Genomic DNA, 22129 nt, shown 5'->3' on the forward strand with positions numbered 1-22129 from the left:
AATAGCTCCACTCCTGGGTAGTCTTTCCTGACTCCCTCAAGCAGAGTTATTTGCTCCTTCCTCTTTGCTCTCTCAGTTGACACCTACTTTATAGCCCTCACACCAGGTGCCTGTCTCTGAGGTGGTGGAGCCCACATCTATTTATATCTCTCAGATACTTGGCATTCCGTAATAAGTGCTTGTTGAATGCAGGTTATTGAAAACATATCATTGATATTTCTGTCCTCCCTCAAAATATATTGGTAGTCAATAAAGAGTACAAGTTAATCAGGAATATTTACTGATTTCTTAAGGTCTATATATACCACTTTGATTCTCTGGTGGAGAGGAGGGATGGGTGACAAAAGAGGAGATCAGGGATTAGATGATATTGAAAGATAAAATTTGCTCTCAAGGAACTTATTATTAAGTTGGAGCTATGGGACCTGAAGACAGAGGGAAGGAAAGTGAAAAAATAGCTAAGCAGGGAGAAAGTTAAAAGATGCATAAGTTTGTTGAATCTCCAGAAATATTGTAAGGAATTATTTTTAAACAATTATTTTGAGTTAAATTTCATGGCTGTTAATTTTTTTAGTACTAGTCCTAGACAGTAGTTTCGTAAAAACTACTACTGCCCTTTGAATATTGTAACTTAAATACACATTTTTTTTTTTTCCACAGTTCATTTTCCTTTTTAGAAACACATTGAGATCAGTTGCTCAAAAAAGGCTTTCTTGCTAGGTTTTCTTCCTAGTGCTATTTTGGTTGAAATGTACATAAATAATGCATAAAATCCTATAGTGTAGACTGGCAAAACCAATAGATAGTTATGTCATGAAATTGAAGCCAGTTTTAGCATTTCTCAGTAGATATAAGGGTAGGGACCTGCTCAGGTCTTTTAAATAAAAAATTTCAGAACAAGGTGGCATTACAATGACTTGGTTTTTGTCTGGAGGAGAGCAACATGGGAACAGTTATGATCTATGTCAAATAACATTTAATCCAATAAATGCCAGGTAATAGGTGAAAAAAGGAACCAACATCCACACTGGTATTCTACCTATATAATACATAGGGTTTGATCAAGGTTGTCAGTGTTGCTGGTGAGAACCCAGAAGTGCAGCATTTAGTAAAGCTCTCTTCTTTACGTAACCGTTTCCGGGATTCTTCCCTTCTATAGTTGATTTTTGAAATACCCCTGTCTTTCTCACCTGTGCCTGTTCCGTGTGTCCTTCCTGGTACCTGTGACATTCTGCCTTCCTCCATTTAGTCCCTCTTGGAAATCTACCTCCAAGCATGGGCTCCTCACCCCAACAAAATTGTGAGTGTTGTCAGGTTTTTGTTAAGACTTGCTGTAGCGTGGCTAGCTGTGACAAGTGATTCCTAGCCACCAGTGGCCACCAGTTACACCCACGTTGTAACAGCATTTCTACTTTCTGTACAACAAAGAAGCTTTGTAAATAAAATCTTAACATTTTGGAGTAAAAAAAGTCACACTTCTCTGTTAGCCCTTTTATTTGACAATTGTGAGAAACAAGCAGTATTCCTAAAAAGGAATAAACGCTCACCTGATTGTGGAGAAGAAACGAATTTATTCACAGTCTTGCAAGAACCGGCACCCAACCAAAATGTGGGGGTTGGCGCGCAGAACAATAGACCCAGCAGTATTTATTCCCTACTCCTAACTGCAAGTCCCTCCCCTGTTTCTCCATTGGCTGGATACTTCAGAGGTTACATTCTATTCGACAAGCCTAACTAGCCCGCCCAAATTTGAAACATGCAGCCCACCCAAATTGGAAACATTTGAAAAAAAGTCTCCTGTGCAAACTTGGAACGTTTGAAACAAGTCTCCACCCCTCTTTCCTTTGTTCTTGAGCTGCAGAGCCAGTCTGAGCTAGTTTGGTAACAACTTATGAAGCTGTTTAAGGAAACTCTACCGGGAGTCTCCACCTTGCAAGGACAGTGGATAGTGTGCGGATAAGCAGGGGGACTGACTGTGAATTACAGTTTGTCTTTTTAACCTTCTGTCAATTCCTTAACTGCCCCCACCCTGTGTGAAAACTAAACTTAATCTAATTCTCACAACAATTATCCGTACGTTGCCTTGTGACCGTTTATCTTGTTATTTAACTTTTTGTGTATTTCTTCCGTATCTCCCCAACAATACTCTATATACTTGAAGATCAGAGAACTTGTATTAACTTTTGTATTCCCCCTGTTGACCAGCACAAAACGCTTCCTTCACTTTTCTGCTCAGAGAGACAGACACCCTGCCATTTTCTCTCTTTTTCTTGCTTTAAAAAAACATTTTCTTTAGAGAGTTGTGGGTTTACAGAGCAATCATGCATAAAATAGAGGATTAAAACAAATGGAACACTTCACAAATTTGCATGTCATCCTTGCACAGAGGCCGTGCTAATCTTCTCTGCTTCATTCCGATAATTTTGTACTGCCAAAGTGAGCGCTGCTTTTTTTTTTAAATAACACCTTTCACATAATAACATGCATTTATTTGTTGGTTTGTTGGTCTCCCATAACTAAAGTGTAAGCTCCTTAATGAGGGAGCTTCATTCACTGATGTATTCCCAGCTCCTGGCATGGTGCTCAACAAAGGAGGTGCTCAATAAGTATTTGTTGGATGAGTAAATGAATAAATACCACCAAATAGTATGAAGCAGTGCTGTAGAAGCTCAGAGGAGAGCCAGCCATCTGCCTGAGAGAGTCGAGGAAAGCATCACAAAATCAATAACATTTGATAGGTGTTTGAAGGGACAGTGAGAATTCTCCAGACAAAAGACCGGGGAAAATATTCTTTGTAGAGGAAAACAGCCCATGCCAAGGTAGAGAAGAATAGTTTTCAATAACATATGAAGCAGCAGGGTTGAGTGCTTTGGATGCTGTGGGGTATTAACGAGATAAAGCCAGGAAGGTAGGTAAGGACATGCTTGTCGTGAGTCTTGTTTTAGATTCTGCTGAAGAATTTGAGTTTTAGCATATAGGTGATGGCAGGGAGCAAACAGATGATTAAATATATGGGGTGCTGTAAGATTACCATTTAGGAAGATTCATTTTTTAGTAAACATTTGCAGGATTCTTATAATGTGCTTGCATTATGCTATCAATTGGGAATTCAAAGAAAATAAGACATGGTCCCTCCCCTGGAAGAGTTCATGTTCTAATAGAATATTTTTGTTTTAGGGGTAAAGATTGGTTAAAGGTCATAGTATCCTAGGTGAGTGATAAGAAGAGCTTGAATAAAAGCAGTTATAGTGAGAATGGAAAGTTCTACTTCTCTCGCTTTTCAGCTGCAGTTAACACACACCCCTCTGATCTCTGCTTAAGGGTCGGAGCCTTCCTTGGAGAAGTCGGGCTGACTTCTGGCCCTGATCAGATGCCCTGTCATAGGGTCTCCATGTGCCATAGTGCTTGCCACAGTTGCAGTTCTTTGCCCGTTCCCGAGATGGTTTGATTTGTGTCATCTTTGCCACTCACCAAGATTGGTATGTTCCATGAGGAACTTTGCATCCCAAGCAACTAGCATAGAACTGGCACATATCTGAGTGGATAAAATTCTGAGATACATTTTTGAGGTTAAATGAGGACCAGTTGGTTGTGGAGAATAATAATATCTTAGGATTCCCCTCTCTTTACTGAAAATGTTCACTTTGGCCTGAAGCTTCTCAGGCTTTCCATGGTGGAAACTGGCCATGGTGCCCTGTCCTGCCACCTCCTCTCTTCCCTGTCTGGGTAAATAGCACCATCCTCTACCCTCTATGACAACTACAGATGTGTACGTCTTCTCCTCCTCCCTCTCCTTGGCCCCCCACATCAAGGCATCTAGTCTTCTCTTTACCTTTTCCTCCTGTCTTCTCTCTTATCCCCCTCCGTTCACTGCCAGTGTCTTAACTCAACTTCAGTCCACCCACTTTGGGCCCCACGGGCTCTTCCGAGAACTTTCTGTGCAGAGTCCTCACTGCATGTTGTCAGGTGAGGTGTCTGGAAAACACGACTTGATCCCTGGAACCTGTAAATGTGACCACATGTGGAAAAAGAACCTTTGCAGACGTGATTCCGGTAAGGATCTCGAGATGAGGCGATCACCCTGGATCACTCGGGTGGAGCCTAGCTGCCCTCACAGGGATCGTTATAGGAGAGGTGGAGGTTAGGCAGACACACAGGAGAAGGTGATGTGGAGACGGAGGCAGCCACAGGCCCAGGGCTGCCCAGCGGCCACCAGAAGCTGGAGGTGGCAAAGAATGGATTCTCCCTACAACTTCCTAAGGGTGCATGGCTCTGCCAACACTGTGGTTTTGGTCTGGTGAAATTGATTTTGGACTTCTGGCCTCCAGCACAGTGAGAGAATAAAATTCTGTTGCTTTATGCCACCAAGTTTGTGGTAATTTCTTACAGCAGCAACAGGAAATAAAGCATCAGGATTTTCTTTAATGTCTGCCATTCTCTGGAAAAATTTCCAGTGACTTCCCATTGCTTATAGGTTAAAGTGCAAACTCTGTGACCTGATCCACTTTAAAGCCTCAACTGTAATGACCATATTTTTTCCCTCTGGCCACCGTCCTCTCCTATTATACCAGATATTCCAGGACACACCTTGTGTCCGCTCTTACCTAACACCCAGTGTCTCTCTCCCAGCCTTAAACTCTTCTTCTCTCACAATGCAGTGCAAATGTGCTCTCTTTGATTTTTGCCCTGATAACCCTCAGGTTTCTTCTTTCCCCTTTCCCACAACCACTTTGTATAAACATGTTTACATGTGTGTCTTCTAGATAAGACTTTGAGTCCTTGGAGAGCACCAGTTATATCTCATTCATCCCTCTAAAGTGTTTCAGCAACTAGCCCTGTACCTGCTGGGTGGTCGGCACTTGGTAAATGTTGATTTATTAAATACAAGACATGAGGACATCTTTTGTTTTATAGCTATGAATTATCCTGTCACCAGTCTTGAGTTCTAGAAGTATTTTCTTTGTAAGTTATATTCACATTTGACCTTCCTGAAAATAATTTTGAGAAGGGATGTCAACAAGACAAACTGGGAAGCTCTGGTTTTTTTTTTTTTTTTTTTTTTTTTTTTTTTTAATCATCATTTTATTGAGATATATTCACATACCACGCAGTCATACAAAACAAATTGTACTTTCGATTGTTTACAGTACCATTACATAGTTGTACATTCATCACCTAAATCAATCCCTGACACCTTCATTAGCACACACACAAAAATAACAAGAATAATAATTAGAGTGAAAAAGAGCAATTGAAGTAAAAAAGAACACTAGGTACCTTTGTCTGTTTGTTTGCTTCCCCTACTTTTCTACACATCCATCCATAAACTAGACAAAGTGGAGTTTGGTCCTTATGGCATTCCCAATCCCACTGTCACCCCTCATAAGCTACATTTTTATACAACTGTCTTCGAGATTCATGGGTTCTGGGTTGTAGTTTAATAGTTTCAGGTATCCACCACCAGCTACCCCAATTCTTTAGAACCTAAAAAGGGTTGTCTAAAGTGTGCGTAAGAGTGCCCACCAGAGTGATCTCTCGGCTCGTTTTGGAATTTCTCTGCCACTGAAGCTTATTTCATTTCCTTTCACATCCCCCTTTTGGTCAAGAAGATGTTCTCCATCCCACGATGCCGGGTCTACATTCCTCCCCGGGAGTCATATTCCACGTTGCCAGGGAAATTCACTTCCCTGGGTGTCTGATCCCACGTAGGGGGGAGGGCAGTGATTTCACCTTTCAAGTTGGCTTAGCCAGAGAGAGAGGGCCACATCTGAGCAACAAAGAGGCATTCAGGAGGAGACTCTTAGGCACAAATACAGGGAGGCCTAGCCTCTCTTTTGCAGCAGCCGTCTTCCCAAGGGTAAAACTTATGGTAGAGGGCTCAACCCATCAAACCACCAGTCCCCTATGTCTGTGGTCATGTTAGCAACCATGGAGGTGGGGTAGGCGAATACCCCTGCATTCTCCACAGGCTCCTCAAGGGGGCACTACATCTTTTTTTTTTTTTTTTTAACTTTCCCTTTTTTCAAATCAACTGTATGAAAAAAAAAGTTAAAAAGAAAACAAACATACAATAAAAGAACATTTCAAAGAGACCATAGCAAGGGAGTAAGAAAAAGACAACTAACCTAAGATAACTGCTTAACTTCCAACATGTTCCTACTTTACCCCAAGAAAGTTACATAATATAGCAACATTTCAGTGAACTTGTTCCTACTACATCCATCAGAAATTAACAGACCATAGTCATTTCTGGGCATCCCCAGAACGTTAAATAGCTTATCTGTTCTTCTTGGATTATTGTTCCCCCTTCCTTAATTGCTCTCTACTGCTAGTTCCCCTACATTCTACATTATAAACCATTTGTTTTACATTTTTCAAAGTTCACATTAGTGGTAGCATATAATATTTCTCTTTTTGTGCCTGGCTTATTTCGCTCAGCATTATGTCTTCAAGGTTCATCCATGTTGTCATATGTTTCACCAGATCGTTCCTTCTTACTGCCGCGTAGTATTCCATCGTGTGTATATACCACATTTTATTTATCCACTCATCTGTTGAAGGACATTTGGGTTGTTTCCATCTCTTGGCAATTGTGAATAATGCTGCTATGAACATTGGCGTGCAGATATCTGTTCGTGTCACTGCTTTCCGATCTTCCGGGTATATCCCGAGAAGTGCAATCGCTGGATCGAATGGTAGCTCTATCTCTAGTTTTCTAAGGAACTGCCAGACTGACTTCCAGAGTGGCTGAACCATTATACAGTCCCACCAACAATGAATAAGAGTTCCAATTTCTCCACATCCCCTCCAGCATTTGTAGTTTCCTGTTTGTTTAATGGCAGCCATTCTAACCGGTGTTAGATGGTATCTCATTGTGGTCTTAATTTGCATCTCTCTAATAGCTAGTGAAGCTGAACATTTTTTCATGTGTTTCTTGGCCATTTGTATTTCCTCTTCAGAGAACTGTCTTTTCATATCTTTTGCCCATTTTATAATTGGGCTGTCTGTACTATTGTCATTGAGTTGTAGGATTTCTTTGTATATGCAAGATATCAGTCTTTTGTCAGATACATGGTTTCCAAAAATTTTTCCCATTGAGTTGGCTGCCTCTTTACCTTTTTGAGAAATTCCTTTGAGGTGCAGAAACTTCTAAGCTTGAGGAGTTCCCATTTATCTATTTTCTCTTTTGTTGCTTGTGCTTTGGGTGTAAAGTCTAGGAAGTGGCCTCCTAATACAAGGTCTTGAAGATGTTTTCCTACATTATCTTCTAGGAGTTTTATGGTACTTTCTTTTATATTGAGATCTTTGGTCCATTTTGAGTTAATTTTTGTGTAGGGGGTGAGGTAGGGGTCCTCTTTCATTCTTTTGGATATGGATATCCAACTCTCCCAGCCCCATTTGTTGAAAAGACCATTATGGCTCAGTTCGGTGACTTTGGGGGCCTTATCAAAGATCAGTCGGCCATAGATCTGAGGGTCTATCTCTGAATTCTCAATTCGATTCCATTGATCTATATGTCTATCTTTGTGCCAGTACCATGCTGTTTTGGCAACTGTGGCTTTATAATAAGCTTCAAAGTCAGGGAGTGTAAGTCCTCCCACTTCGTTTTTCTTTTTTAGAGTGTCTTTAGCAATTCGAGGCATCTTCCCTTTCCAAATAAATTTGATAACTAGCTTTTCCAAGTCTGCAAAGTAGGTTGTTGGAATTTTGATTGGGATTGCATTGAATCTGTAGATGAGTTTGGGTAGAATTGACATCTTAATGACATTTAGCCTTCCTATCCATGAACATGGAATATTTTTCCATCTTTTAAGGTCCCCTTCTATTTCTTTTAGTAGAGTTATGTAGTTTTCTTTGTATAGGTCTTTTACATCTTTGGTTAAGTTTATTCCTAGGTACTTGATTTTTTTAGTTGCTATTGAAAATGGTATCTTTTTCTTGAGTGTCTCTTCAGTTTGTTCATTTCTAGCATATAGAAACATTACTGACTTATGTGCATTAATCTTGTATCCCGCTACTTTGCTAAATTTGTTTATTAGCTCTAGTAGGTGTATCGTTGATTTCTCAGGGTTTTCTAGATATAAGATCATATCATCTGCAAACAATGACAGTTTTACTTCTTCTTTTCCAATTTGGATGCCTTTTATTTCTTTGTCTTGCCGGATTGCCCTGGCTAGCACTTCCAGCACAATGTTGAATAACAGTGGTGACAGCGGGCATCCTTGTCTTGTTCCTGATCTTAGAGGGAAGGCTTTCAGTCTCTCACCATTGAGTACTATGCTGGCTGTGGGTTTTTCATATATGCTCTTTATCATGTTGAGGAAGTTTCCTTCAATTCCTACCTTTTGAAGTGTTTTTATCAAAAAGGGATGTTGGATTTTGTCAAATGCTTTTTCAGCATCTATTGAGATGATCAATTGATTTTTCCCTTTCGAGTTTTTAATGTGTTGTAATACATTGATTGTTTTTCTTATGTTGAACCATCCTTGCATGCCTGGAATGAACCCCACTTGGTCATGGTGTATGATTTTTTTAATGTGTCTTTGGATTCGATTTGCAAGTATTTTGTTGAGGATTTTTGCATCTATATTCATTAGGGAGATTGGCCGGTAGTTTTCCTTTTTGTAGCATCTTTGCCTGGTTTTGGTATTAGATTGATGTTAGCTTCATAAAATGAGTTAGGTAGTGTTCCATTTTTTTCAATGTTTTGAAAGAGTTTGAGTAAGATTGGTGTCAGTTCTTTCTGGAAAGTTTGGTAGAATTCCCCTGTGAAGCCATCTGGCCCTGGGCATTTATTTGTGGGAAGATTTTTGATGACTGATTGGATCTCTTTGCTTGTGATGGGTTGGTTGAGGTCTTCTATTTCTTCTCTGGTCAGTCTAGGTTGTACATATGTTTCCAGGAAATTGTCCATTTCTTCTACATTATCCAGTTTGTTGCCATACAGTTGTTCATAATATCCTCTTCTAATTTTTTTAATTTCTTCAGGATCTGCAGTTATGTCACCTTTTTCATTCATTATTTTGTTGATATGGGTCTTCTCTCTTTTTGTTTTTGTCAGTCTAGCTAGGGGCTTGTCAATCTTGTTGATCTTCTCAAAGAACCAACTTTTGGTGATATTTATCCTTTCTATTGTTTTTTTGTTCTCTATGTCATTTATTTCTGCTTTAATCCTTGTTATTTCTTTTCTTGTACTTGGTTTAGGATTGGTTTGCTGTTCATTTTCTAGCTTCTTCAGTTGATCCATTAGTTCTTTGATTTTGGCTCTTTCTTCCTTTTTAATATATGCGTTTAGTGCTATAAATTTCCCCCTTAGCACTGCTTTTGCTGCATCCCATAGGTTTTGGTATGTTGTGTTCTCATTTTCATTCGTCTCTATATATTTAGCAATTTCTCTTGCTATTTCTTCTTTAACCCACTGATTGTTTAGGAGTGTGTTGTTTAACCTCCAGGTATTTGTGAATTTTCTAAGTCTCTGATGGTTATTGACTTCTAATTGTATTCCATTGTGGTCAGAGAATGTGCTTTGAATAATTTCAATCTTTTTAAATTTATTGATGCTTGTTTTATGTCCCAGCATATGATCTATTCTGGAGAAAGTTCCGTGAGCACTAGAAAAGTATGTGTATCCTGTTGATTTGGGATGTAATGTCCTGTAGATGTCTGTTAAATCAAATTCATTTATCAGATTGTTTAGGTTTTCAATTTCCTTATTGGTCTTCTGTCTGGTTGATCTATCTATAGGAGAGAGTGATGTGTTGAAGTCTCCCACAATTATTGTGGAAACATCAATTGCTTCCTTTAGTTTTGCCAGTGTTTCTCTCATGTATTTTGTGGCACCTTGATTGGGTGCATAGACATTTACGATTGTTATTTCTTCTTGCTGAATTGCCCCTTTTATTAGTATGTAGTGGCCTTCTTTGTCTCTCAAAACATCCCTGCATTTGAAGTCTATTTTATCTGAGATTAATATTGCTACACCTGCTTTCTTTTGGCTGTAGCTTGCATGAAATATTTTTTTCCATCCTTTCACTTTCAGTTTCTTTGTGTCCCTGTGTCTAAGATGAGTCTCTTGTATGCAACATATTGATGGTTCATTTTTTTTGATCCATTCTGCGAATCTATATCTTTTAATTGGGGAGTTTAATCCATTTACATTCAACGTTAAAACCGTGAAGGCATTTCTTGAATCGGCCATCTTATCCTTTGGATTATGTTTACCATATTTTTCCCTCTCTCTATTAATATCCTTTATTGTACCCATACCGAATCTCTTTAGTACTGAACCTTTCTCCAAGTCTCTCTGTCCTGTCTTTGTTTCTCTGTCTGTAGGGCTCCCTTTAGTATCTCCAGTAGGGCAGGTCTCTTGTTAGCAAATTCTCTCAGCATTTCTTTGTCTGTGAAAAATTTAAGCTCTCCCTCAAATTTGAAGGAGAGCTTTGCTGGATAAAGTATTCTTGGCTGGAAATTCCTCTCACTCAGAATTTTAAATATATCGTGCCACTGCCTTCTTGCCTCCATGGTGGCTGCTGAGTAGTCACTACTTAGTCTTATGCTGTTTCCTTTGTATGTGGTGAATTGCTTTTCTCTTGCTGCTTTCAGAACTTGCTCCTTCTCTTCTGTGTTTGACAGTGTGATCAGTATATGTCTCGGAGTGGGTTTTTTTGGATTTATTCTATTTGGAGTTCGCTGAGCATTTATGATTTGTGTATTTATGTTGTTTAGAAGATTTGGGAAGTTTTCCCCAACAATTTCTTTGAATACTCTTCCTAGACCTTTACCCTTTTCTTCCCCTTCTGGGACACCAATGAGTCTTATATTCGGACGTTTCATATTATCTATCATATCCCTGAGGTCCATTTCGAGTTTTTCAATTTTTTTCCCCATTCTTTCTTTTATGCTTTCATTTTCCATTCTGTCATCTTCCAGGTCACTGATTCGTTGTTCAACTTCCTCTAGTCTTGTACTATGAGTGTCCAGAATCTTTTTAATTTGGTCAACAGTTTCTTTAATTTCCATAAGATCATCCATTTTTTTATTTAGTCTTGCAATGTCTTCTTTATGCTCTTCTAGGGTCTTCTTGATTTCCTTCATATCCCGTACTAGGGTCTCATTGTGCATCTTTAGTTCTTTGAGTAGCTGCTCTAGGTGTGTCTCTTCTGGTCTTTTGATTTGGGTGCTTGGGCTTGGGTTATCCATATCGTCTGGTTTTTTCATATGCTTTATAATTTTCTGTTGTTTTTGGCCTCGTGGCATTTGCTGACCTTGATAGGGTTCTTTTAGGGTTTGTAGACCAGTTGAAGTCCTTATCTCTAATTTATCAGATCTACAGCTTCGTGGAGTACACTTTCTCTAACTAACCAGCAGGTGGCGTCCACGAGCCACCTGTTCTCCACAAGCCAGATCTCCCCTGCTTAGCCTTTTTGGTGAGTGGGGGAGTGAGTCTTGTGGGGCCCAATTGGTGTCCCAAGCTTGCGTGTGTAGTTGGTGTTGCCTGCCCTGTATGTGGGGCGTGTTTCTGGGCAGTCGGGGAGGGGGGGTGGCGCTAACAATCAAATCTCCCTGATGATCCTAGAGTTTTAAAGCTGCTGCAATAGTCTAATCCTTCAGTTCAGTCCTGCCACAGTTTGTCTCTGCCACTGACCCACAAGTCTTTGGTATTGGCGTATGGCTCCTGAGACTTGCAAGTGGGCCCCTCTTCCAGGCTGTGCACCCCGGGTCCTCTGTTGAGGGATGACTGTGCTATGTCACAGGTGAGTGCCGTCCCCCCAGGGCAGTTCTGGGCTGCTGGGCTGTGTTGGGAGGCTCCCAGTCTGCTCAAATGATGGCTGAATGGGGCTCTGTTAATTCACACTGCTCCCCCTTCCCAGCTCTGGGACATTCAGCTGAGGTTTCAGGGAAGGCTAATGTCCACGCCCAGTTTTGTGGTGTGTGCCTGTTATTTGAAGCACTTCCGTCACACTGGGTTGTCTGGGGCAGCTCTGGGCTATGGGGCTGGCGATGGGCAGGAGTGTTTCCTGTCCACCAGGATGGTGGCTGTGAGCGGACACCCCCCTTTTCTTGGGAAGTTGTGTTGTTTAGTGAATTTTCTCAGCCACTGGATTATTGCCTTTTGTCTCAGAGCTCTCTTAGTTCTGCTCTTGACTTGACGTGCCCAAATTTCAATTCTTTGAAGCTTTCTGTATTGAGCTTCTTAGAGTAATTGTTTTAGAAAAAGCAAAAAGGATTTAAAAAAAAAAACAAAAAAACAAACAAACAAAAAAAAAACGGCCCTCCTCAGAGATCTAATGGGTTATTGAAATGCTAATAGACAAAGCAACCAGGGCCATTAAGGAAAGGTGCACAGGGCAGAGAGATCAGCCTTGCTTCGGGATTTGCATATGCGCCTCAAGGCCTGATCTCCGCCCTTCCCCTTTCTGTGTTCACCAGAACTCCAAAAATCCTCTGCTTTTATTTTGGAGTTTTTCGTGTTGTTTTTTTTCTATGCCTGTCTCCTCTCTGCTGGGCTGGCTGCTCTCAGAGTCTCTGGTGTCTGGTCTCAGTCTATCTATGGTTGGAGTTTGAATCAGTAGAAAGAGTTTCCGATAAGAGCAGCCACTGCAGTTCTCCCTTCTCCTTCCCTGAGCTGACAGCCCCTCCTCCCCCGGGACTGAGCCTGGCAGGGAGGGGCGCGGGTCCCCTGGCCGCAAAAACTTACAGATTTCGCTGATCTCAGCAGTTCCACGTTTTCATGAGTGTTGTATGAAGTATGCCCAAAGACAGATTGCTCTGTGGTGTCCAGTCCACGCAGTTCCTGGCTTTTTACCTACTTTTCTGGAGGAGTAACTAAAACATACAGGTCACCAGTCTGCCATGTTGCCCCGCCTCCGGGAAGCTCTGGTTTTAGTAGTCGAAAACAGGATACACATGAGATTATCAGTAGCCCACGCACTGTAGTTTCCAGAATTCTCCGTCTTCAATTACTTGCACAGATTTTTGTGAGTTTTAGAAAACAGTCAATTTATTTGCTTGGGGATAAGTCAGTAATTTTAAGAAACTCTGTCATAAGCAACACTATACTGTTTTGCTAATTCTGAGCTTGGACATCAGTCAGAGAGGTTATGTGTAGAATGGCTCTGATTCTTGTTGCCTGCCGCCAAGTTTCTGTTTCAAGCTTTAGTCACTTCCTCTGTAGACTATTGTAGTAGTCTTTTGCCAGCCCCCTCTGGATTCATCCTGATTTTCAGTTTACAGTTTGTGTGGTAGATTTCACTTATTTGTGTTCTTGAGTTTAAGCAATTGTACTTTAAGGCAAAGTAAATATTATGGTACTGATATTTCCCATCCCCATGGCAAGGCAGAATACAGGCGAGATGATGTTAGAAGTCGAGGGGCAAAGTAAGCTTTTTATGTGGAGGTGTTGGTGGTGAGAGTGTCTGTATTCTTGCTGGCTCATTTCTTCTCATTTCCTTTGCCTTCCTTTATTTTCCCTTATTTCACAGTTCTCTGTAAGTGTGTATAGTGTACCAAGGCTGTGTCTAAGGATCTTAAAAATATTGCAACTTCAAGAGGTACAGCTAATTAGATCTAGAAGGGTGGGATACTGTGGAATATTAGATCTAGATGGAATAGCAGTGTTATGGGCTCAAGCTGGAGCTCTGTCACTTCTACTGACTGCTCTTATGTTCATCTCTCATGCAAAATCTGGAAATCTGCAGTATTTTTAAAGTGAGGTCTGATACTACTTTGCAGAAGCTGCTGGATCTGTACAAAGGACATAGCACAGGCATGATCCAGTACTATAGAGGTGTCCATCATCTTCCTAAAAAAATAACCTGTGTAGAAAATAGTATGCCTGGCTCTAGAATCTCAGACCCTTTTCACTCTTCTGGGCTGAGGCCCAGTCACAGAGCTACTACCAGTGAGTCATGTGATGGGAAGGAGACCTCTTCAGTTCTGTGTGGTTCAGTTTATTTTCTGTAAGATGAAGTTTTTGGTTAAAATTGATAATTTCCAAGATGGCGGCATAGAGAGGAGTAGAAGCTAAGTAGTCCCCCTGTAAGAACTACAAAAAACCAGAAACAACTAGGAAATAATCCAGAATAACTGCGGGGGGACAAATGAGACCATCAACTCATCATACACCAACCTGAATTGGGAGGAATGCCCGAGAACACAGCATAAAATCTGTAAGTAAAACCTGCGGATCCAAGTTGTGAGACCCCCTCCCCCATAGCCCGAGCTGCAGAGCTGCATGGTGCCAGAGAGAAGCTCTCTCCCAGCAAGCGAATATAGTTCAGCTGAGCTCCAACTGGGGTTTTAAGTAGCAAGTGTGAACTGCTCACTACAGGTACGCATCCCCAAAAACAGACAGAAGCTTTGGGTGACGGCTGACCTTGGAGAGCCGGAGGGTCACCTTGGACTGGGTCTGAAGGGGACTATCTGTTTCTTTTTCTGCTCAGTGGAGAAAGCCCCAGTCATATTCAGTTTCCAGGGCTGTGACTTGGGGAAGGGTGGAGACAGCACAAGCAGAGAGAGAGACCATGGAAATGCTAATGACCTCCACCTGGGGGCTCTGTCTTCTCTAGGAGGAAAGGGGTGGGCCCCTTTCCATTCAGAACCAGACCCCAGAGCCTGGGGGAACACGGCCATACCGCCTCACACCAGTCAAGAATTATAGGCTAACAGCCTATAATCACCTGTTGGGCAGAAAAGCACAGTGACCTGAGGCATCAAAGGGTGGAGCAATTTTCTAAGACACACCCTCAGGGAAACCAGATACTGAATATTTCTTCCCTCTGGGACCTGAGCCTGTTCTGGTCTGGGAAAACCTGATTTGGATAACCAAGGAAACCATGCCTAGACAACAGAAAATTACAATCTACACTAAGAAAAACAAAATTATGGCCCAGTCAAAGGAACAAACGTACACTTCAACTGAGATTCAGGAATTTAAACTAATGCTAAATCAGTTCAAAAAGTTTAGAGAAGATATTGCAAAAGAGATAGAGGCTGTAAAGGAAACACTGGGCATATATACGGCAGAAATCAAAAGTTCAAAAAAACAACTAGTAGAATCTATGGAAATGAAGGGCACAACACAAGAGATGAAAGACACAATGGAAGCATACAACAGCAGATCTCAAGAGGCAGAAGAAAACACTCAGAAACTGGAGAACAAAACACCTGAAAGCCTACACGCAAAGGAGCAGACGGAGAAAAGAATGAAAAAATATGAGCGATGTCTCCGGGAACTCAAGGATGAAACAAAGTACAATAATGTACATATCATTGGTGTCCCAGAAGGAGAAGAGAAGGGAAAGGGGGCAGAAGCAATAATAGAGGAAATAATTAATGAAAATTTCCCATCTCTTATGAAAGACATAAAATTACAGATCCAAGAAGCGCAGCGTACTCCAAACAGAAGAGAGATGAATAGGCCTACGCCAAGACACTTAATAATCAGATTATCAAATGTCAAAGACAAAGAGAGAATCCTGAAAGCAGCAAGAGAAAAGCGATCCATTACATACAAAGGAAGCTTAATAAGACTATGTGCGGATCTCTCAGCAGAAACCATGAAGGCAAGAAGGAAGTGGTGTGATATATTTAAGAAACTGAAAGAGAAAAACGGCCAACCAAGAATCCTATATCCAGCAAAGCTGTCTTTCAAATATGAGGGAGAGCTCAAAATACTTTCTGACAAACAGACAATGAGAGACTTTGTGAACAAGACACCCGCCCTACAGGAAATACTAAAGGGAGCAATACAGGGTGATAGAAGACAGGAGTGCGTGGTTTGGAACACAATTTTGAGAGATGGTAACACAACAATGTAAGTACACTGAACAAAGATAACTATGAATATGGATGAGAGAGGACGGTGGGGAGCATGTGAGACACCACAAGAAAGGAGGAAAGTTAAAGACTGGGACTGTGTAACTTGGTGAAATCTAGAGTATTCAACAATTGTGATAAAATGTACAAATATGTTCTTTTACAAGGGAGAACAAGCAAATGTCAACCTTGCAAGGTGTTAAAAATGGGGAGGCATTGGGGGAGGGATGCAATCAGCATAAACTAGAGACTGTAACTAATAGAATCATTGTATCATGCTTCCTTTAATGTAACAAAGGTGATATACCAAGGTAAATGCAGATAAGGGGGGTATGGGGGAGGCATGTTAGACACTTGACATTGGTGGTACTGTCTGATTCTTTATTCTACTTTGATTTAAGGTTATTTTTCCTTTTGCTGCTTCCTAGCTGTCATTTTTTTTTCCTCTTTCTTTTGCCTCTCTACCTTCTTTGACTCTCCCTCCTGCCTTGTGGAAGAAATGTAGATGCCCTTATATAGATAGTGGTGAAGGTGGTGAACACATGAATGTATGACCATACAGAGAACCATCGATTATTTACTTGGGATGGAATGTATGGTGAGTGAACAAAACCATATTAAAAAAAGAAAAAAATGGGTTGATGACAAAACCTCGAGGGCAATATACTGAGTGAAATAAGCCAGACACATAAGGACAATTATGGCAGGGTCTCACTGATAGGAATTAATTATAATATGTAAACTCATAGACATGAAATATAAGGTACCAAGATATAGGACGTGGCTTAAGAATGGGGAGTGGTTGCTTAGTATGAGCAGAATGTTCAACTAGGATGAACTTAAACATTTGGAAATGAACAGGGGTTTTCGTAGCAAGATGTGAGAATAACTAACAGTGCCGAATGGTGTGTGAATGAGGTGGAAAGGGGGAGCTCAGAGTCATATATGTCACCAGAAGGAAAGTTGGAGATCAAAAGATGGGAATGTATAAAACTGAATCCTATGGTGGGCAATGTCTATGATCAACTGTACAAATACTAGAAATCGCTTCCATGAACCAGAACAAATGTATGATAATACAATTAGAAGTTAATAATAGAGGGGCATATAGGGAAGAACTATATACCTGTTACAAACTATATACTACAGTTAGTAGTATTTCAACATTTTTTCATAAACAGTAACAAATGTACTATATCAATACTAGGAGTCAACAATTGAGGGGGGTTGGTTAGGGATAGGGGAGGATTCGAGTTTCCTTTTCTTTTTTTCTTTTTTCATCTTTCACTTTATTTCCTGTCTGGAGTAATGAAAAGTTTCTAAAAATTGAACAAAAATTAAGTGTGATGGATGCACAGCTGTATGATGGTACCCAGGGGCAAGTGATTGTACACTTTGGATCTTTGGATAATTGTATGGTATCTGAACAATCTCAAGAAAAACGAAAATAAAAGAAAAAAGGAACATAATGCAAATATTTTCCCTTTTCTGCTCTGAACATTGCTGTTGGCATGTGACACCTGGAACTGTGCAGCCATTTTGGGACCATGAGGGGAACCAGCAGAAAGGGCTGAGCTAACATACCAAGAATGGTGGAAGAGAAAGACGGAAAGAAATTAACTCATTCAGGATGTCACTGAGCCTCTGAATTAACCAACCCTAGCACTACCCCATGTCTAGACTTTATATTGCACTTGATAATAAATATTGTCTAAGCCAAAAAAGAAAAAAAATGGATAATTTCCAAGATTGCTTCCAACTTAATCAAAACTTTTGATTAATATAATTATCTTTACTATTCAGCAGAATTCATCTGTCATTTTGAAAAGAGAATGAATATTTGGGTAAAGAATCTTTGGGATATTTGATATTTGAAATCTGATATTTGGGAAGAGAAAAATACTTATTTCCAGTTTCTTATGAATGCACAGCCTGACCCTGTCTTGTGTGGTCGTTGTCAAGCCCAGTGGTTGGTACATAATAGGCACTGATATTTTCAGCTGTCCTTGGGTTCCTTTGGAGCTTTCAGAACGTGCCTAGTGAGTGGGAAATCATGGTCACAGATGTTAGATGGAGCATGTGCACCACGTGGTCATTTCCTGTTACCTTGAGTAATAGGACATTACGAGCAGTTCTTCCACATCTTGCTCCATTGTACTGTTTGTTCTTAGTTTGGCTTTCAAAGGTCATATCAAAAATGTATGTTAGGATAATTTATAGGAATTGTTGGCATGTTTATTCTATATACTTTGTGACCTCTTTTTTCAGCCTTTTAATAGAAAGAAAAATTGACAAATCAATCCGTGAAAAGTTCTCTCCCTCATGAAAGTAGGGTAAGAGGTAATGATCCTCTGAATTCCAGAGTAAAGTTTTAAAGTAATGTCAGCATAGTCACAGCCATTGGCTTCCATGCTGTTTGGATGGGAAAGGGACTGTGTTCAATCTGAAATGTGTTTAAAATATTCTGTGTTCTAATATGGACAGAGCTTTAAAGATCTGGGCTATTGGATATTTGTCACACTAAAATAAACTTTGGTTGTATTAGCCTTGCTATTAATACTACTGTTTTGATTGAGAAATTAACCAGGTAAAGATTAATCTGGTTATTAAGTGTCTTGGCATAGGCCTATTCATATCTCTTCTGTTTGGAGTACGCTGCGCTTCTTGGATCTGTAATTTTATGTCTTTCACAAGAGATGGGAAATTTTCATTAATTATTTCCTCTATTATTGCTTCTGCCCTCTTTCCCTTCTCTTCTCCTTCTGGGACACCAATGATATGTACATTATTGTACTTTGTTTCATCCTTGAGTTCCCGGAGACGTTGCTCATATTTTTTCATTCTTTTTTCCGTCTGCTCCTTTGCGTGTAGGCTTCCAGGTGTTTTGTTCTCCAGTTCCTGAGTGTTTTCTTCTGCCTCTTGAGATCTGCTGTTGTATATTTCCATTGTGTCTTTCATCTCTTGTGTTGTGCCCTTCATTTCCATAGATTCTACTAGTTGTTTTTTTGAACTTTGAAAACCAGACTATAGTGTGTTAAAGAAATGTTCTGTCAAGAGCCAGTGTTAAAGTTGAGGCAGAAATAATTCTTGTGACCTCTGAAACCCTCTGTTCTGGCTTTTAAGACTTCCCTGATTGGATGAGGAGATTATCTATATTGCTGAGAGCAGTCTCCTTTGTTGATTGTAGACGCAGTCAACTGATTATAGATGCAAATCCTGCCTATGAAATAACTTCACAGTAGTAACAAGTAAGCTAGTGCTTGGCACCATAACCAAGACAAGTTTACATGAAATTAACCACTACACTGCCTTTACCTCTTGTTTGGTGTTTACAGTGTACCTTCTTTTGTTACACATTTTTCTTTTAGGTGGACAAGTCCCTGTCTTATGATTTGTATCTATTATGTAGCAAACATAGTATCCTGTATGTTGAATAAATACTTGAAGTTTTTTTTTTTTTTTTGCTTCATTGCTTTTTATGACATCTAAATTATGAAGTTATAATGCACCTTAAATAGTGCTAACCAGTACACACAAATTATTTTGTCTGATGTATAAATACTTAATTTTTTTCATGTGAAGCAAATTTGAAAAAGTACATGTGAAAAAACCACCCCAACCCACCACCCTGTCAGCATCTTTTGTTGAGGTTCTGATGTCCCTCTGTCTGCTCATTCTGCTCCTTCTGGACACCTCCTCCTGCCCCTTCACCCTCAACACCACTTTCATTATTTAAAGATTTATAGAGTGGCACCTCTCCTCTATAGCCATCTTTTCTGATTGCTTCCCTGTGCCCTCGACAAACTTCTCACATTTTGCTGCACTTGTTTGTGCATGTATGTTTACCTCAACCAAACTGGTCTTTTCTTAAAGCAGAGAAAAATTAGTATTTTTGCTTATATCTTAGCATTGTTAAAGAGCATCCTGCTTTTTAAATTTAGCATTATGTCACAAGTATTTTTCACTTTCTTTAAATTTTTTTTGTAAATGTAATTTTAATGACTGCTTATTTCATGCCGCAGGTAACTGTCTCCCTGTTATTGGCTTTTGAGCTTACCTTTAATTTTTTTCAATAAAATTTTGTGACTGCTCTCCAAAACTGACAATGAAAAATAAATGTCAATGTCTCTTTAAATTTATTTAAAATAGCTGTTTCTTTGTTATAAGATATATGACAAAGCTTTATTTTTAGGAATTCAGTTAAAGTTATTTACAGACAATAAAAATAACTTTGCTGCATTGAAAGTCATTCTGCAAGAAATACACATTATCCAGAGCTCCAGGTAAATCCAAGCTGCAATTGTGCTTGTCCAACAGTTATTCTTCTAAATCAACCTAATGTGATAAAAATTAGGCAGTGTGGTTTTGGCCGAGTTATTCAGTGCAGTAGGGGGAAAAGAAAGAACTAAAATGTTTTATTTCCCGAACAGTTCAGTTACAATATATACTGAGCAGGGTTGTCGATAAACCTGTTTGGTAAGGAAATTTACTTGGAGGTTTGCAAGAGTAGTTTCCTCTTTCAGCTGTGAGGTCTGTTGAGTAGATAGAGATGGGAGTTATATAGGTTATCTTGAGTTTACGTTTTAATAACTTTGGCATTATCTTAAGTTTTGTAGTTTACAGCATGGAGATTGGGTGCTTGCTACTTTGAGCTGAAATATATAAAGCATTAAACAAGAAGTCAGAAAACCCGAGTTTGAATCCTGGTTTCCCAGCTCACAGACCACGAAACCATCAGCACACTGAACGCCAGGGCCCTGCCTCCCCGAGAAGTTGAGGTGGGATAAGAAGGGGAAAGTGCGCAAAACTCGAATGTACAAAAATAAGTCGTCTTCCTATTCCTGAATAGGCAGATGACTCCACTCTGAGCACGTAGCCAGTAGGGAACACATTTTCATCCTAAAATTGCCTGCCCCATAGTTAGATAGTACATGGATACTTTGGGCTTTAACTCTTGAATATTTTAATAACTTCACACTAGAAAAAGCATTTTTAAATTACTGTAGTCCTTGTGTCTAAAGTATAGGATATAATTTAAACTTCTCGCAAGTGCAGCACTATAGTTTTTTCATTATATATGAGTTAAAAAAAATTTTTTTTTTTGGTAAGTTATGCTTAAGATGCAATCAGAGAGAAGATAAAAATAGAAATCCTTGGGGGAACCACCGAATACTTCTTCTTAAAGAATTGGGTAACCTTTGGAAATCTTTTGAAGGAATAAATTCTGTTTAATTGTAAGTTTATGTAGACATGTACCTGTTTCATAAATCCACCTTAGCCTTATCGGGTGTAGGTTCCCTGAAATCCCCGAGGAGGTAGTTAAACAACTGGGTTGCTGAAGGACAAAGCAGACTGCTTAAGTTTCAGGGTCGGATGCTTTAAGGGAGCTATCCATTGTTACTGAAGCCTGGCGCCAAAGTTCCCGTTGCTAACCATGGACCCGTTCTGCCACAGATTCCGAGTCGGAGCAGTCCCTGACTAGACTGGAAGCTGTGACGGCGCACTCATTTGAAGAGGAAGGAGAGCATTTGAGCAGTAGAAAAAACAGAATGTCTGAAGGAAAAGATTGTGGTGGTGGTGATTCCCTCTCCAATGGTATCAAAAAACACAGGTAGGATGGCCTTTTAAAAGTTATCATTACTGTCTTTTCATTATAAAATAAATTTGGGTTCAGAAAGAAATGTATACCTGCTCTTCATTTTTTCGTTGTATTTATATTTAGATTGCTATAACACCTCAAAGACAGGATTTAGCTTAGGTACTTTGCCCTTTGTCCATTTAAGAGGGCATCATCTTTCTTTGTAGACGCAAAGCACACAACTTTGTTTTGGCAACCATATTTTTAGGGGGACACAGAAGTTCTTTAGTTGGCTATTTAAAAGGTCATTCAGAACTACTTACTGAAATTGATGCTGGGTTACTTTTTTCATCATACATCTTTTATGAGTCTGCTGCCCAATGCTATTTTAGTTTCTAGTCATTCGATCTTTCTGTTGGTTTTATTAAGAAGGCATGGTAATACTGCCAGCCTGTTGACACAGTTTAAATTTAAACAAAGATTTTTAACAAGACCCAAGGTTGGCTGAACATGTTCATTTTATATTGTCTAATAACTTTAGAATGTTTTTATTCCCTTGATGGTTTAGTCCTAGAGATTGTCCCAAAAGAAAGAGATGTAACAGACACCACAATTCTCCAGTTTCAGACATAGTGACATGTGAATGCAGGTATTCATATAGTCAATTATTTCACAAAATTATCAGTGAAGGTTAAATCTTAATATCATTGTAAAATGCACTTTTGGGGAAAAGAT

At 39.8% G+C, this 22129-nt stretch overlaps 1 protein-coding gene and 1 pseudogene across 8 annotated transcripts in view; one reads left to right on the top strand and one right to left on the bottom strand.

Moving 5' to 3' along the window:
• Nucleotides 1-22129, top strand: part of OSBPL1A (oxysterol binding protein like 1A) — a 360414-nt gene that overhangs the window by 250295 nt on the left and 87990 nt on the right. For all 8 annotated transcript variants that reach the window (XM_037806384.1, XM_037806381.1, XM_037806383.1 and 5 more), the window contains one exon: nt 21271-21427. In XM_037806384.1, coding sequence (XP_037662312.1) covers nt 21271-21427 — 157 coding nt within the window. The remainder of the gene's footprint in view (nt 1-21270; nt 21428-22129) is intronic.
• LOC119511933 lies at nt 2342-2442 on the bottom strand (annotated as a pseudogene).

The sequence above is a fragment of the Choloepus didactylus genome, chromosome 16 (assembly GCF_015220235.1).
Source record: "Choloepus didactylus isolate mChoDid1 chromosome 16, mChoDid1.pri, whole genome shotgun sequence".
Classification (NCBI taxonomy): Eukaryota; Metazoa; Chordata; class Mammalia; order Pilosa; family Megalonychidae; genus Choloepus; species Choloepus didactylus.